Genomic DNA, 18,945 nt, shown 5'->3' on the forward strand with positions numbered 1-18,945 from the left:
GTAAATTTTTTATTTAGCTAAAGTTGAAAAAAAAAGTAATCTGGAATCAATAATTATATGGAGTTAAATTTCGTATGTTTCTTCTTTATCTTTCGTATTGATTAAGTTGTGATATATGAATTAACTAATTTAAATATTATATATTAAATTTTGTATTTTTAACTTATATTAATTATTAAGATTTACGATTATATCTTTCTATAACCTTTTAAATATAAAGTCTAAATTTGCTATGAGTAGGGTTATAATTACTTTAATATATTGACTTTGATTATTTTGATATTGTTTTGAAAATAGCTTGTAAGTCTCTTGGGTCTTACTGAACCGAGATTGACTTAAGGATATGTTGAGGTGCTGAATTTCTCGAGATAACCCACGGTTACTACATCTACCTTTTATGATATATATATATATATATATATATCAACAATAGAGATTCTTTAGCACCTTAACCCATAAAGCCTCCGGAGAGCTTACATAGCGCCATTTCCATTTTAAAAGGAGGCCTTTATTGAGAGCATATAGCGATCCAATCCCAATACCGCCACAATCGTTACACATTCAAGATTTTTTCAACATCAACTTGTGAACTTTGTTTTAAAAAAATATCTATACATGTAGAAATAGGGACATTCATATGTGTACACCGAACCACACATTTGTATCACACAAACACAGATGATACGATAGGCATACATATGTGTACACCAAATTTCATATGTGTACATATCCCATTATCACATATGAAATATATAAAAATAGGTGCATACAAACTAAAACTCTATGTATACAACTGAAGTCACATGTAAACAATTCATGTACACATATGAATACTTCGTATATTATAATAGAATATTTTTTATAGTAGTGTAAATCATATTATTCAATTTTATTTTTTTTTTGATAATAAAGGACTAAAGGTATATGTCTCAGTAATTTTTTCATAATGATTGGACTAAAATATTTGTATTAATTGATAGAAGTTGACTAATTCAAATATGAAGAAAGTTGACAATTTTATTTTGATTTTGTAGTAAACACCGATCCCATTAATTTCGTACGTTTCAGTTTGTATTTTATATTCCAATTATGCCCTTATCAATTTTTATTCACTTATAAATTAATTTTTATTCAGAATAATTACACAAATACTATCATGTCATTTTGACCTTTAATCTATTTCATCTAATGAACATGATTAGTTATCGACAATTTCTTAGTTCTAGTACTATATATATATATATATATTCTCAATCAAGTGTGTTAGTAAATCAATTGAGGTCGAATCATTCTTTTTTGTTATAGTTATATAGCTGGTTATAAACCTTTGAAACACAAACATAACTAAGTAACGGTATAATTGATATTTAAGTAGTTATATGATATAGAAACAGTCAAACATAAACATATATAATGTATACTTTGGCGATATATATGATGGAAAAGTTACAAAAAAAATTGATACATGACATAATAAAAAATGTGCCGAAAGAAAAAGTAATCCATCCTGATACACATAAGAAAACTGGATCTTATATACTGCTTTCTTTAAATATGTCTTCGTTTTAACCACTCTTGTTCTTCACGAACACAAATGCTCCTGCCAAAATGGGAAATTACTTTAAAATGAAGGAATACTAGCTAGACCAACTTTAACGCTACATGTGTTCCCGGCATTTTCAATCAGAAACATGAACTTTCGGCATATCCGTTTCTACGGTATATAAAATAGAATTTTCCTAATAATAGCTTAAGGCCTAAATGCATAATTTTTTTTACCTTAACTCTTGAATTATACGATAAAAGGCATAACTTTTTATGCACGAGAATAACAATACATAAACAACTGCAGTACTCAAAAGAATCGAAAAGAAAACAAAATTAAAAGTATATGAAAAAAATAAAATTCAAAAAGAGAGAAACTTTTGAAAATAGATGAGGAATTTTTTAAATTTCATGGTAAAATTTAAATTTTGAAGCGGGCATTCACCCGCTTTGCCCCCCTTAGTACCGGCCATACCCATAGCGCTGTTATTAGCAAAAACATAAGTAGGATATTGAATTAAGCGTACCAAGAGTGGGCATCAAAAGTGACAATGCTAGTGTTCCTGCAATCTTTAGAGGCAAGCCAGTCTTAAGCATATCTACAATATCTATATGTCCAGTTGAGAATCCTACGATATTTGAAGGGGTTCCGGTGGGAAGTAAGAAAGCAAATTGAGCTCCAATGGCTCCGGGAATCATAAGGAGAAGAGGGTGGACATGAATCTCTTGCGCGATTTGGATGAGTAGCGGTACAAGAAGAGTAGTCACGGCATTGTTGGATGTGAACTCGGTGATGACTCCACTTATAATACAAATACTCGGCGCAATGGCCAAGTAGGGGGTCTGTCCGAGAAAGTCGAGTGTTTTAGACAACTCATCTGCAAGACCACTTGTTCTTACTCCCTCTGCTATTGCAAAACCAGCCCCAAGTAATAAGACAATATTCCATGGTAATTTTTTGCATTTATTCCAATCCATTAGCTTCTCTCCTTCTTGTTTTTTATTAGGGATTATGAAGAGTAGAGTTGCCATCATCACCTAATTATTAAACAAATTCAAAATCCATTAGCTAAGCTAGCTAGTTTAGTATTTTAAAATACATTTTTATATGAACCAATTATCACATTTAAGTAACTTTTTTTCAAAAAAAGAGTAAACTATACACTAATAATCTCTATGGATTTACAAAAACTTCACAAGACCTAGCAGGATTCGAACCCTGGTCTGTGGATAAAATCTGTCCATGGCTCTACAGCCGTCTCTGGGCAATTGCCCGTTGATCTAAATAACGTAATGCTAATTGAGAAACAATGGATACTCACGCTAACAGTTCCATCACCAGCACGGTTATTGAAAAGGGCTCCCCATCCAGGAATATCGTCCGTAATGCTTCGCGTCATCCACAAAATAATTAACGTCTACACCAAGCCAAATACAAAACTACGTTTAGAATCAATCACATTATTCAATTTCTAAAGTACTTCAACTCTAATCAATACCATCCTTAAACTTACTGAGAACACAGCTAGTACCATTTTTTCAGCAAAAGCCATTGGACCTATATATACACATACAAATTAAAATACATAATATTAGTCCCTAAAAAGTGTGGATATCATATAATAATATGTACCATAACCATTAAATTTTCATTTGTTCCAAATATAAAAATTTACATGTTTTATATCTATTAAACCACACTACTTTTGAACATTGATTGTTAGATTAAACATAAAAAGATGGGCGTGTGTAAAGTTGGGGAAAAAACTCAAAACCGAATCCGGTCAAAGTTAGGTTTGACCAAATCCAATTCGGGTTTTGAAATCCTGGCGGTTTAAAGCTGTTTTGGGTTTTTGTGTTTTCAGACCGGCTAAAAAGCGGGTTCAATCGGGTCGGGCTCGATATTTGGCAAACAAAAAAAAACAGTAAAAAAACGATACATATTTATATAAACCATTTCGGGATGGGTCAAACCTGATTTTAACCCACTAGTACTCGTGTGACTTAAAAAGTTAAAAAGGAGGAAAACAAAAACATGTTGAATGATAGAGACATATATAGAGTTGGGCTGAACGTACCTAATAAATCAAGTTCTCTTTGTAAATGGGCTTTATCCAAGTAAGTTGAAAGAGTTGGACTGGAGCTTCTTGGACAATAAATAAGACAAAGTATAGCCCACAAAGCAAAGAAGAGTAACAAGGCCAAGGGAAACCCAAAGTAAAACCATGTGTTAAAGCTTATAGGATCTGCTTCTGGAAAATAGCTTTTCCACATTCCAACCAATATTAGGTTTACACCTGTCCCTGTTAATGTGCTCATTCCCCCAATTGCCGCAGAGTATGTGACCCCAAGAACCACTGCTTTGCAAAACTTACTTGCCTCGCTCGACGACGATGAGGAGGTGGAACTTGGCAACCTTTGGAGGATTCCGGTCGCCACTGGCATCATCATGACGGCGGCCGCCACATTGTGCATCCACATACTTACGAATGCCGTTGTGGCACATATCCCTAAAAGTAAAAGTTGTGGGTTTAATGGATCTCCACAAAACAATAGCGTTATCTGCACCACGTTGAGATATACATATGTAAATACTCAATGTCGGTAAGAAAATAGGTGATAATCTAATTTCCAAATTATTGCGTAAAATAAGTCCAAATATGATTAAACTCAACGAAATATGGACCATCATCATCCTATACTAATTAAAAATAGAATAAAATTGAAATACATTATATTGCTTAGAGAGTTCCTAACATTTTTCTAATCCATTTATCATTTGTTTGTTACTCATATAACTAGAACAATATCCGTGCGTTGCTCGGGTACATCAAATAAAAAACATTTCTAACTTATACTACGTATTTTTTATATATCTTTCATCAGCAATATATATAACCATTTACTATGTATATATAGAAATATATAAAATATTTTTTAAAATGATTAAAAAAATTTATTAAAAGTTGCATAAATTTTTTTCGAACCACAAGATTTCAACGTGTAAGAAAGTTAAATAATAATAAAATATTTATAGTAAAATTTACATGTTATTATCTTGTTCTTCAAAAGGATTTTTAGGATATTGATAAATCATCTAAACTCAATCTAACCATAGCTAGATGCCTAGATGACATTTAAAATAATCAAAGCATAAAATTTGAAAAGTGACTCACATATCAAGTTTTTAAAATTTTAGATTTGGTTTTTAACCCAATAATTAAATTATGTTGAATTACCATTCATTTCCCTTACAGTGCGATGATTGCAGCAGTAGTAATATACAGTAATACATTGAATATTCAGTAAAACAAGGATGGGTGGCAAAATATGTGGATTAGATTGAAGTCGTGTACAAATTTATTATTTTGTTAGATAGCTATTGTTTCATAATTAACAATGCAATGATTAAACTATTAAAGTAACATATATAATATAATATAATATTATATAATATATATTATATATTATATATCGAGAGAAACAGGTACATGTGGCCAACATATTTGGATTAGGTTCAAGTCGTGTCCAACTTTTTTTTTTTTTCTTTCGACAGTTATTGGTGGTGATGAATACTTTCGTGGATTGTTACTTACTTATCCACAACCACAAGAAGAGGAAAAAAACAAAACCGAGTTTTTCATAATTCCTGAAAGGTCATGAATGATGTATCTGAATTTTTGCATTGTTTTGAAAATGAGCTTATAAACTGACAAACAACATAACGATATTTTCTCTTAAAAAAATTTATGCATCACCCAGAAAAAATAGTAAAGCCAGTTCGAACTGGTTTTAGCTTTATATTTTTAAAATCTTTTTATGATAATATATGTATTTTAATGTTATTTAGATTGTTTAATTTGTTGAGTTTAAACATATGTTTTGTTGTTATAGCTATTAAAATATATATTTTAGTAGACTTTAAATGCATTAATTTTTATCTATTGTAGCAATTTTAGTAATATTTCTCTGAAAATATAGTTTGATTTAACCGGTCAACTGAACCCGATTGGAACATTTGTCTGGACCCAATCAATTCGATTACGCCAATATATAAGTCTTATTCGTTTTCCACCATCCGCCACGTTTTAGCTAGTCATCAATTTATGTAAAATTCCAATAGAAATATAAGAAATGAAAATAAATTAAGGTATTAGTAATTGTACGCACCAAATTTTTAACTTCAGTATTAAACACATATAAATATCAATTACATCAAGATTAAATTAAACCCATTTAGATAATATTTGATTTTGATTTTAATATTATCATTTTAACTTGAATCTTGTTTAAAAAGTAAATAAAAGTGAGACACATTTTAGGTAGATTGGTTAATTATATATAGAGATTAGAGTAGAGAGGGAGGTTATTATGCGATTTAGCATGCGAAGTGTCGTAAAAACTAATTTTCGAGCGGATTGCACCCTTAAGGGTAGCAGTAATAGATCATAGAAGTTGATAATTAGTGATGAATGCTCTAATTACTGACAGCAACCCTTAGCTATCATGGGTCCGTCATGGGTGAAATACTAACAAAAACATATATATTTGTCATTGATAGTTAAGTTTGATTGATAGTTAAGTTGTACAAGTTAACTATTAGTGACGTGCATCTTTAGTTAGATACATTTCAGTTAAGTTGTATATATTGACTTTTGCGTGCGTATATATATACACACTATTAAAAAAATTGACAGTAGTGTAGTAATTAGTAAAAAATGAGATGTGGTCCGGATGGAGCTTACATACATTCAAGGCTAACCTTCTATGGATGTTGTAATGCTCAACAGCAAGAGCAAGAATAAAACTTCCAAGAACAAGGGAAATGACATCATCCATATATGAGTGTGCCACCACATCAGCATCCGCAATCCCAAAAATAGGGAAAAGAAACAGGGGTGACATGGATGTTATCGGCATGGGTACGGCCTCAGTGAGCCACCAAGCGAACACCCATGCAAGCACCCCCAACATATTACGGCTAGAATTATCAAACTGGTCATTAACAAATATACATATAATACTGCATAGCAGAGGACCCAAAAGTATGAAGAAATTTTTTAGGGTGAAAATCGATTTGATTCGGGTGTGGAAGCTAATTGACCGGTGGATTGACGAACCTTCTGTTTTTTCATGTAACGGGAGGAGCGGGGAGGAGTTCATGGTATCATCCATAAAATTATGTAAGTATTATTATTGACACTAGATATACAGAGAATGAATGATGTGGTATGTTTGTGGTTGTGACTTGTGAATTTAAGTATGAGTATTTAAGGTCTAATAATTCATATGTACGTGTCTTATATATGGTAGAACCGTACCCACATGGGCCATGGCCACGTTCAAATGTTATTGGTTTTGGATGAATCCCAGCCTTGGGCCAAATTAGAAGGCCCTGCACAATAAGAGATATTCTCTATTTCAATTATTTCTAAAAACACACCCACATCTTTTTTTTTGGGCTTCCACCACGAATTCACAATCACAATAATTCGTTTACAACGAAGTGTATATTAATAATCGAAAAGGACATTGGTTCAAATAAAACAATAACCAAAATAAAACAATCATTTTTTAACTGAAAATCGTTTCGCTATAATAATCAAATACACAAATAGAGATATGCAAATTATGTTTATAAATAATGATAATAAAAATAAAGATTACAACACAAGAAAATAATGAGAGGATGATAGTACGTAGAACTATCTTGAATATTCAACTTCAAAAAAAAGAAATTCATAAAATAATAAAATGTCATTCTTTAATTTTAGGATAAAAAAATGATGAATTTTTGATTAAGGATATAGATGAGGATTTATTGTGGAATGTGGATGACAGGGGCCCTTCTAGATGTATGACTGTTTGATAGAAGTGTGGTGTTCTTGAAATCTGCGGCTGCTCGGCGCTGTCTGTTCTAAATAAAAAGAACCCCTCGAAAAATATAAATAGCAGCTCACACAAAATAAAATGCCAAACCATTTGGGCTTGTAGACTAGTAATTAAGGCCCATTAAAAAATAAAAGGCAAGATGGTTCCTTTCTTTTTGAACTGAGATCCTCTAAAATTATTATTAATTTTATAGGTAAAGTTGATGATTTTGATCTTTTGATTAAAATCAAGGGTCAAATTTCAAATATCAATTTTGAATCTTAACCTTTAATTTTAATTCAAATATCAAGATTCTCTCAACTTCACCTATAAAGTTAATAATAACTTTAGAGAATCTTAATCCTTTCTTTTTTGTGTTAATGGCCTGAGTAAGCAAAAGTGGGGCCGTTAGGCTTGTTTTTCCCAGCGGACTAGAACTACAAATACAGACAATAAAAGTTGTGAGAAGACTAATGGAATGTGGCATGTGGGAGTTTAGCCTTTTTCGGCTAGAACAAAGGGAAAAACAAATTAAAGTGTGTTGCGCTAGGCGATTGGTCAGTGAACAATACCAACAAGTTATATCAAATGGGTGAATGGCTTCTTGACTTCTGGGCTCTTTGCGTGTCTTTCGCAACTCATTTGCAATGGCATAAGTAAAACCCAAAGTCTCCCAATAATAATACGAGTAATGAAGATGAGGTTGGGATTTGTTGCTCGATCACAGCATCCAAATGAAAAAGAAATGGTCCGGTTCATTTGTCACACTACTTTACTTGATCACCAATTTAAATCGTTTTTATGTCCATTTTAACTGTTAATTAGCTCCTCAAACATCAAAATGTTCCAATGAAGCTACAAAATGCTTATATAGCTAATAAGAAACCATAACACACAAACATATAACTGATATCAGCTAACAAAACATGATGTAAATATATATATATATATATACTACTTAATATCAGAAACCTCAACTATTTGGAAGCATTTGACAATAGCCTAGTCCACATATATTGTAAATCAAACCTTCTGAAAATATACCTCCACGGATTCATAATAATTAAAAATGAGATTTGCTAACTAGTGCCCTAGTGCACTAGTTAAGAAGCATTTAATGAAGTATTTATTGAAGTTTAACTTTTCTAAAATATAAAAATGTGTATTAATTATTCAATTAAAAATAAAAATTGTTGAGTTAAATTAATACACATTAAATAAAATTTTTGATTAATAAGGAAATAATAAGTTCATTAAATGTTTCTTAACTAGTGCATTAGGGGCACTAGTTAGCAAATCTCTTGATGTAATCTCTCAATCTCCATTTCTTGGGGATATGGAATGTCATTTCATCGTTACTAAAATCTTACAAAAATCAAAGACTGATGCAGCGAGAAAAAGAGGATAAATAATAGGGATAGATAATTGGAGGAAAATAAAAACTATTCATATCATTCAAAAACTAATTTCGAACATAACATTAATCCCAATTTATAGATGAGATAACCATAACATTTAAACTAAATTAAATACAGTAAGAAATTGAAGAGTTAAAAAATAAATATCTAGATGTTTCTTCATTATTTTAGATGCTTCCGCATCATTCTCCCCTTCTTAAAAAAAAACCTTGACCTCGAGTTTTGCTTTCAAACCAAAACCAACTTGATCGAAAGGAACATCAACCCGAGTCCTATTTATCTCGCTCAACTTTTAAACATATACCACCTGGGTCGAAGAGGTCTTTCATATATGTGGAAGGAGCAACATTTAACGTGAATTGTGATGGGTCAACAAACAAACATTGATGGGTTAGCACATAAAATCACCCTTGAGGGACTAAACACCTCATGCTTACCATTTGATTTCAACTTGTCTTCAAGCGAATTAGTATATTCAATTGATTTCTTTTTGGAATTGTCTTTTCCAAGTACCAAACATGCCTGCTTCCCATATGGATTACCTATATATAATGCATTATCTTCATACGGACCAACCCTCTCGTCTTCAAACTCGATAAAAGTCGGAGCACCATAAATTTAATACACATAATTTTAATGTTGAAAAACTGCAGAAACTTCGGATAGTAATATCTACCTCTAGAATACTCCAATCGAAGATCCCAACGGTCAGATCGTGCGTCGATGAGTCTTGGATCACATATCCAAAATCAGAGAGATCTAACGGTGAACGAATCCGTACCGACTTTTTTTCTGCAACTGCGCAAATCTGGAAGAACGGAAACGAGTTTTTGGGTATTTGTCGAATTGGCGTGTAATCCTTCATCGATCTTCTCACCATATGAGCAACCATCAGACCCGAACCAAAGATAACAATCCTCATCCTTGTATTCATCATACACGGGTCGTGAATCATAGATAAAATCGTCACGAGACATTTTGATCAGAAATTTTGGCTCTGTTACCAACTAATGCAGCGAGAAAAAAAAGGATAAATAATAGGGATAGATAATTGAACCTGTTGATTATAAGAATACCCAGGAACAATTCTTCTAAATATCATTAATTCAAGAAAGAATACCGATAATTAGGGTGATTTCACACACTAAATACACGTTTGTGTATAGGGAGGAAATTAAAAACTATTCATATCATTCAAAAACTAATTTCTAACATAACATTAATCCTAATTTATAGATGGGATAACCATAACATTTAAACTAAATTAAATAGAGTAAGAAATTGAAGAGTCAAAAAATAAATATCTAGATATTTCTTCATTATTTTAGATGCTTCCGCATCAAAGACACTCCGTTAAACTCCAAGTCCCTAAAATTTCAATGTGTTAACAAATTAATTCAATTCATTTTAAAACGTTATGTGAAACCAAACGTGTCCTAAGATGATCTTATAATTAACTCAAATAATGCTAGACTCCTTTGATTCATGTCACGCACATCTCATCTCATAGCAGCTTTTTTTAACTAATTAAATTTTAAATCTTATTTGGGACTAACCGAATGATTATAGGTTTGCAAAGGTTAGAATTAACTTCGTAAGAATCTTTCAAGAGGTTAAATCAATTGCCTTTTTTATGGTACAGAAATAGAAGTAAATATGAAATGATTAATTGGGAAGAATGAGATAGCTTCAACATGATGTAAATATCGAATGCGTATATCTTGATCACTCCTAAGCTGTGGAGTTTGTAAATAAAAGTTACCAGAAAATCTAAAATAAAACTTTAAAATAAGAATTATTAATTACCAACTATAAACAAAATGTTAAAATAGAACTTCACTAATATTATGTTAAAAACTACATCATCACCGCATCATTATCCCTGATTAACTAGATTAATACCCGGTTGGTGACCGGGTAAAAAGATAAACTGATATATGCATCATACATTGCAAAAAATATACGTCAAATTATTAAAAAATATATTGTGAAAGAGAGAAAAAAAAAGCATATAGTTTAATTGTAAAGATTGTTCTATTGATTTTTTTATGAGTCTTACGATATTAGTAATTTTTTTTTGGTATGTTTATTGATATATGAAGTTTAATATGATAGATTAAATATAAAGTTCAGGTAAAATTTTACACACATGTAATTTTGGGTATATCATGTTAAGGTTGTCAATAGTCAATCTAACCCGATACTCAATTTGAAGAAAAATAGTTTTAGGTCAAGTATCTCAACCTGCCAACCCAGCAACTTGATTTTTTTCAGGTTAATTCGGGTTGGCTCCTTTGGTTGTCAGGTCTACCTAGTGGTGTACATAACGGTTTTTTACTCAATTCGACCCGGTTTTTTGGTCAATGAGGCCAAAACCGGATTTGACCCAACCCAACCCGGTTTGATACCGGTTTTTGGTCAAACTTTGACTGGGCATTGACCAGGTTTTACCAATTTTTTTTTTCCAAAACTCGTGCCAGACCCGATCTCAACCCGATATAAAAAAAAGCCAAACCGGTTAGTAACTGCCGGGTTGGGTCAGACCCGGTTGTTGACCAGTTTTGGGTTCAGGTTCGGGTTTCAACCTGGTTTTTTGTACACCTTTAGGTCCACCTCCCAACCTGAAATATTTTTATATTAATTTGTTTATAATTAATACTGATCCGTTTGACAAAAACCATACATTTGACATTTCAACCCGTCAACCAATTGTCTAGAAAACAACCCAATAACAACCCATTTAACCTAATAACCCACAAACCTACAGGTTGACGCAAGTTGGGTCTTCGTTGTAATTTATGATATGAAACTTTAGTGAGTCTGATTAAGGTTAAAGATTTATAACCTGTCATCCCAATTAGGGTGTATCTAACTAACAAACGTATATATCATATATAAAACTTTCTATGAATCTTTATGTAGGTTAAGAAAAACTCTTATTGTTAAAAAAATTTAATTATAAATTTGAGAAAAATTATACACTATAAATAGTTATAATTCTTGCATGAACAATAATGGTGGAGTACATAATCCCACTTCTTTTAAATGAACTTTAAAAAATCACATGTTTAAAAATATATAGTAATAATGTTGATAAGCTACTATTTCTCATTATGTTTCACAATTGTGTTCTAGTTATATAGACTGCAGTCAATTTACCAACCCATATATTAATTTGGTTTTTATTATGTTTAAATTAAATAAAAACTATTATACTCCGTATTTTTTTTAAAATAATTTGTTTGTATCTAGTATTATGCATCTTCTTTAAATTCCATTTATAATTACTAATATATTTGTTTTATATTTAACTTCACTAATGAAAAGATTCTTTTTAAATAAATTTTAAATCATTTTTAAAAATAGACTCAACCAATCAAAACACAAGAAAATAAAACCATCAGCCAATCAGAAGCTAGAGAATTCAATCTTTTTTTCTCTTCTACCGGCAATATATATATATATATAATTTTTTTTAAATATCATTTTCTTAAGATTATCATAATGATTCAGTCAATTATAATAAATAAAAAATAAAAATAAAAAAAATAAGTAGAAAATTAAAATATTTCAATTTTCCTCCAAATTATGTAACCAGTGTGAAGAAATGCTCAGCTGTTCAAAGCATGCTATTCAACAATTATATTACATCCCTCCCAATAAGACTATACTGTCATTGACTAAGCCAGCATAAATTGTCTACTTTTATTATACATTATTAATAATTGTACTATTTTTCCAATAAACATAAGACTCTAAAGTCTAGTCTAGATATTTCCTAACTCCCACACCAATCTCAATTCTTCCAGCCACCCAACTCTCTCTTTAATTTTCTCCCTAATCACCTTCTGAAAACATTAATCATGGCTGATTATAGATCAAGATCAACATCAAGATCATATAGATACAGTGATGAGGGAGATATGCAAATAGAGAGATACCAATATGGTGGCATAGAGCCAAAAAGATCAAATTTTGAAACCAACCCACCTCATAATTTCAGGTCTTATAGTGTTTCATATGGTCCAACTTATAAAACTAATATGGACCTTGTTGTTACTGGCACTGCAGCTAGAGATGTTGACTTCAAGAAAGTCAAACCTACTACAAAATCATGGAGTTTTAATGATCCTGAGTTTCAAAGGAAGAAAAGAGTTGCTAGTTATAAAGTGTATTCTGTTGAAGGAAAAGTTAAAGGTTCTTTTAGAAAGAGTTTTAGGTGGCTTAAAGATAAGTACACAAATGTTGTTTATGGATGGTGGTAATTAATCATTATTCATATATACATATATATGTAATAATTTGTATATTGTTTTTCTATTCTTGGACTGGTGTCTTGGTTTCCATTTCCTTTTCTCTTGGTTTTGTGATGATGAAAAAAAGAAAGAAAAGTTTAGAATTTTTTGTTGGAAATGATTAGTTTCGTATGCTTTGAGTATGAATTGCAATATATATCTTGATTTGTTTCCTATTTGAAAATAGTTGTGTATTACGAATATATGAATCTTAATGCATTTTTGGATTTTATTTGTTTGTGCTTTTATGGAGTATTTAAGTTTTTTTTTTTTTTTTTTTGGTGCAACCAGACCAAACAAGTTTGTACTTTGATTCTCAAGTTTATTCTTTGTCTGAATGCATTTTTGGATTCTTTGTTCGTGCAGATATTCTTGATTACACATTGTGATAGGTGCATTTTTTTTAAGGTTATTCTAGTAAAATATTAATGAATTTTGCGTTGATTATTGTTTATTAAAATAAAAAGTATTCAAAATACAAAACAACTTTTGATTTTTATTTTTTTTATCAACAGTAGAAACTCTTAACACATTAATATTTTAGTAGTTTTCAGTTTTTGATATCTTTTATACGGGGATGAAGGGTAGAGATCCTTGAAGTTACAAATACTTGAAGGGGTCAAGTTAAATCACAACTCTCAATTTAAAATTAACGGTTAAGATTAAAAAATGTTGTTTTAATCATAACTCTTGATTTTTAACCATTTAATCAGGTGATTGAAATGCGGAAAGTAGAAACATATAAGTTTGTCCTATTTTTTTATATTTGATTTCTAGATTTAGGGGAAAATAAAGCTGGAAATTGATATCTATAAATCAAAATAAATTTTATACTCTTTTTTTAGATTTGATAATTTATGCAAACAAGGTTTGTTATAAATTTAAGACAGATAGCGTTTGTTAAATCGTATAACTTAACTTGTCCAAAACAATAATTTTAGTACTAAAGTAGTAGAACCAAATTTTTTTCCAACAAAAACAGAAAATAACAACCCACAAGTTGAGATTAAGAAGTATCTCATACTTTAATTTAATAGGGGTTTGCTAAACAAATCCCTAAGGACTTTTATTAAAGTGTATTGAACAGTTATATATTTACCATAAAAATCAAAGGATGAGTTTTTGAAATGGAAACATACCACATTAAGTGAAGCCCTAAAGACTTCGTTTAACATTTTCCAATTTAAAATAGTGAGTTTGTATCAGATTTAATTGGTTGTAAATTGTTGACGAAGTCAAAGTCATATGGATTTTGTATCTTTCTTGTCTTTCTTATTTATGGTTGTGAATTCACTGAATTGTCATACACACAAACCTCTATGGGCTACCATACACCCACAACCAATTTATTCTTTTAGGATATCTTTTGTTTACAACTTTAATGGAGTCTCAAGCATCCAACGATATAGCAACACTACCATATATATTATTCAAGATTATGAACTTGTTAAAAAAGAAATCTAAAGGCTTAATTAATATTATAAGAACATACATCTTTTTCTATCAAATTGCTAGAAAAAGATGTATGTTCTAGCAATTAATATTCTCTCATGCTAACAATCAAAGTTATATTGAACTTGTGTGAAACATTAATAAAATAAAAGACCGGACACACAACGAAGGTCTTATATATTTTTGCTATCATAAAAATCCTAATATTACCAATCAAGTAAATTTTGAACATAAGAGAATCTTAATCCATGTCCATGGATCAAGGTTACCTGGAGAGAGTTGAATATTGCACAAAGGGGCTGCGCTACGTTCATAATTTCATATATTGTATTTTAGATATGGGTTGGCCAATAGTAACGGATTAAATGCAAGGTCCATACGAAATGGGTATGGGTTGATTTATATAGTATATAATCAAATATGGGTTGGGCCTAGTTCAGGAAATAGCGGCATATTATTCACTGAAACTCAAATTTATACTGTAGTAATCATAATGATATACGGAGTATTTAAGTTTTAAAAAAAAAAAAGTTATAAATGGGTAGATAAATGATGAAAGATTGATTCCTTATACCTTGAGGTGGGTAAATAATGATGGATGAAAGTTTGATAATGTGAAAAAAGTTAATAAAAATTGTATAAAATGATGATGGTGGAATTTTACTCCCTAGACCGTTTAAAAATAAAAAATTAAAAATTAAAAAAAAAAACCTTTTATCTGAAAAGAATCCTCCAATGTTAGTAGAGAATTATTTAGTTTTATTATTGTTGACTAATCATAATTATGAATTCCATGTATGTATCCATAGTCGTATTTACATGCTCTTATTTAGAGCTTATATATTCCACCATTACATAAATAAAGAATTTAAGGTATATATATATACAACTATAATTAAACATCAGTATTCATCTGCCATTAAGTTCATTGCTGTTTCAACTAATGAATGAATCGATATCTTGTATCTACTCAATCCGATTGCACCAGAGAAGATATTGAAGCTTTCAAGTTCGGATGTAGTTTCGGTCACACATTCTAATTCTTCCATCATTCCAAGATTCTTGAACGTATGAATATTTGTAAGGTTATCCTTCATCATCCAGATTGCTAGTTCTATCACATATCGCCTTAATCGTGGAGTCTTTATAGGTGGTTGTGGATATTTCTTCAAGATTTTAACAAGTGTGTTTGCTAATTCAGCATCATGTATTCCGCTTCTTACAAACATGGCGTTAGCTTCTTCGTATGTCATGAATTTGAACATATGTGCTGCTAGTCCGATCATGACTTCTTGCAACTTGATGTCCTCGGTCATAATTTCCTTGAGTACCTACATATATGTATGTCAAAAAATCGATTGACTAGTTATATAAATGCCAATGTGAGGTTAGCCCATTTGGTAGAGGCTTTTGCCTGCTCTGATGTAAATGTAAGGTCAATCGATCTCTGTCACATGGGTATTCAGGATTATTTGGGAGTAATCGTAAATAATGTGTGTTACCATTTTGTGATGTCTTTGAACTAGTTAGACCATTGTTAATGGTAACAAACTATATACATAGGGGATATAAAACATACGATAACGTATAACACTGCATAATAATGATTTGAGATGACTTACCGTGGGTGCAGCCGTTCTGATGGTTCTAAGTTGTTCAAAGAAATCAGTTCCACTATAGATGCATAAATTCCTTAATATCCTTGCAGCATTCACCCTAAGCAACGGGCACTCCAAAGCGTCGCTAAGTTTCTGAACCACATTCAACTTCAACATCCTATGACAATTTTGTCTACTCTCAAATGCCAACATCCCAAGTGCTTCACCAGCTGCAATTCTCACATAATAATGATTATCCCTAATTTCTTCTCTAAAGAAAACATTAAACAATTCTTTTAAAACACCTCCTGTCCCTCCAATCCTCTCTGTTGCATCATCTTCTAATGCCAAACTTGTTAATATATCAATCCCAAGTTTCTGTAATTTTGGGTGTTTTTCACCGTACTTTAATATATCACGAATGTAACTAATTGTAAACACCAGCTCTGAGATTTCACTTCGAAGTTGTCTACCAGTGACACCAGTCGAGCTTACTAACATTTTCACGACTTGTAATGATCTTTTTACCGTGGAAATTTCAGATATGGTGGCACGTTTTTCTTCCAATAACCGTTCATCAGCATGAATGAATTCGATGATTTTAGTTAAGAGACCTCTCGTGTTTCCAATCTTGTCACAATTATCATGATCACGAGCGAGTTTCTTGAGAATTAAAAGACCAAGTTGGTTAAATGCCCAATAATCATAATCCCCATGATCTCCAATGAGTTCTGTTTTACAAACTTCAACTGTGTTTCCATTAACATGTAATAATGAAGATATTGATTCCATTGCACCAGGAATTCCAGCCACACGAAGAGCATTTTGCTTTTTACCGACAAGTTTCACAATGATCTTGGCTGCAGACAGGCGGATTTCTTCTTCTTGTGGGTCTTTCCAGTTAAGCATTTCAACTAAACGTTCGATTACTGATAATGTAATCCCTATTTTCTGAAGAGTATCTTGAGAAAAACGCGTATTTGTAGTGAATCTTTCAAAAATTCTAACACCAATAAGTTGCTCATCTGAGGAATCAGAGTTTATAAGCTCCATAGCATAAGAAACCATATCCATCTTCAACCCATCAAATATGCTTCGATTAACACATTTAGAATACGAATCATAGAAAAACCTTCTAATTGAAACCATACCCGTATGTCCTAGCTCCAATTCTTCATTTGCATTTTCTAACATTTTCTTGTAAATCACATTCCATTCCCAGTATGCTTTCTCCAACATAAACAACATAGCCTCGGCTAAAGCCAATCCATAGAAGATCGAAAGAGCAGATTTCCGGTTCATTTTAACATTTTCAAGTGGTTTAACATCCTCAAATTTATGATTAACGAGCCGTGTGACTGAAATGAATATACACGAGGCTGCAGATGCTAATTGTAACCAATAAAGAACCTTACTAATATTACTAGATATGAAAATCCATCTACCATACGGTAAAAGAGGGACATCTGAACTTATCCAAGTTCGTGAAGGCGTTTTTATTGTATTCTCGCTCTTTTGTATCTTCCTATTGCTTGTTTGAGGATGAAACAACGAGCTAGAAGCTATAGCACGAAAGCTACTGACTCCAGCATCGACTAGAGACCACGTGGCTTGATGCTGCCATTCTAGCTCATGACTTCTGCTAAAAATCCTTGTACTTTCAACCAAAAGAATGATGGTCACCAACCAAAAATCTAATTTATCAATGGTTATAGCAAAGCCACCTAGTAAAACAACCGTTGCCCAAATGAATGCTAGGGTTCCTAGCCCGGTGGCTGCTTTTTCAAGGATAGCTAGCCTTAACGCGAAAAGGGTCAGTTTTTTTTCTGGTGCTCTTGACAATTGTTTTTGTTTGGAGTTAGAATATGGAGGCATGTTGCTGCTGTTTGTCGTTTCGGTACTAGTTTGTGGTTCGAAAATGTTGCCTTTTTTTCGGTGAATTTGATTGAGTTGTGGTGAAAGGTCATCTATTGGAACATGAACACTTCCTTGGCTTTCTGTAGAAGTTCTTTGAGTCATTATGGTGGTGTTAATTTCCTAGAGTTTCAATGGAGATACATGAAGTTAATTGTTTGAGCCAAGCTAGTGGTATTTGAGTATATATACACGTACATATATTGTAAATGAAAAGTGAGCTTAGATTGCAAGTTAAACTTTATAATTAAGGGAATCAAATCAAGAAGCAAGAAATTAAAGAGACTTTTTGATGTTTGCTTCTTGTAAAAAGATTCCTGCTTTTTGGTTTACTTTCAACAATTTTTAATTAAAATTTAAGGTCTCCTATTTCTACTCATACAACAAAAGTGAAATAGTTGAAACAGATGGGTTATATGGCATCATATATATACATGTTAAAAAAATAAAATCATTTTTTTTGAAAAATACTAATATAATCCTAAATGTAAACAGAAGTTTAATACACTATCGAATTCAGTAAAGACTTGAATAGATGCCTTCCTTCAAATATAGTTCATCCTAAATTGCCCGCATGATCCAAAGGAACGCACAACCCAGCCTCTAATCCGAACGCACGAAGCCCCTAGCATGATTGAACTGTATTGCAGGGAACTCACAAAATGTATATATATGTGTATATATGAAAGATCCATTTGTCACCAACAATCAATCTTCACCTTCTTAAAAATATTAATATATACGTAACTAACCTAACCTGAATTGACCAATCACAATCTTCAATTTTTTAAAATAAATTAAATGAAAACATGTGTAAATTAATTTATACTTTTGGGTTTTCTATCATCAATT

The 18,945-nt window shown here is 31.4% G+C and overlaps 3 protein-coding genes across 4 annotated transcripts; 1 reads left to right on the forward strand and 2 right to left on the reverse strand.

Annotated features, from left to right (window-relative positions):
• Positions 1 to 1,341: 1,341 nt before the first annotated feature.
• LOC122600184 (tonoplast dicarboxylate transporter) lies at positions 1,342 to 6,808 on the reverse strand. 2 transcript variants are annotated; one of them, XM_043772854.1, is made up of 6 exons: positions 6,295 to 6,808; positions 3,624 to 4,107; positions 3,060 to 3,103; positions 2,868 to 2,963; positions 2,073 to 2,583; positions 1,342 to 1,600 (listed from the first exon to the last, which is right to left on the reverse strand). In XM_043772854.1, the coding sequence occupies exons 1-6, from the start codon at positions 6,718 to 6,720 to the stop codon at positions 1,566 to 1,568; spliced, it is 1,596 nt and encodes a 531-aa protein (XP_043628789.1). In that variant the 5' UTR covers positions 6,721 to 6,808; the 3' UTR covers positions 1,342 to 1,565. The 2 variants fall into 2 exon arrangements, with proteins under 2 accessions (XP_043628789.1, XP_043628791.1); XM_043772856.1 differs by having other exon boundaries at positions 3,078 to 3,103; positions 6,295 to 6,806.
• A 5,708-nt stretch (positions 6,809 to 12,516) lies between these two features.
• Positions 12,517 to 13,365, forward strand: LOC122600924. The gene has a single exon (XM_043773703.1). It carries the CDS (start codon positions 12,698 to 12,700, stop codon positions 13,097 to 13,099), a length of 402 nt encoding a protein of 133 aa, XP_043629638.1. The 5' UTR covers positions 12,517 to 12,697; the 3' UTR covers positions 13,100 to 13,365.
• A 2,118-nt stretch (positions 13,366 to 15,483) lies between these two features.
• Positions 15,484 to 18,198, reverse strand: LOC122601158. The gene is made up of 2 exons (XM_043773927.1): positions 16,204 to 18,198; positions 15,484 to 15,912 (listed from the first exon to the last, which is right to left on the reverse strand). Exons 1-2 carry the CDS (start codon positions 18,196 to 18,198, stop codon positions 15,484 to 15,486), a joined length of 2,424 nt encoding a protein of 807 aa, XP_043629862.1.
• Positions 18,199 to 18,945: the final 747 nt, after the last annotated feature.

This window comes from Erigeron canadensis, chromosome 5 (genome assembly GCF_010389155.1).
Source record: "Erigeron canadensis isolate Cc75 chromosome 5, C_canadensis_v1, whole genome shotgun sequence".
NCBI classification, from domain to species: Eukaryota; Viridiplantae; Streptophyta; class Magnoliopsida; order Asterales; family Asteraceae; genus Erigeron; species Erigeron canadensis.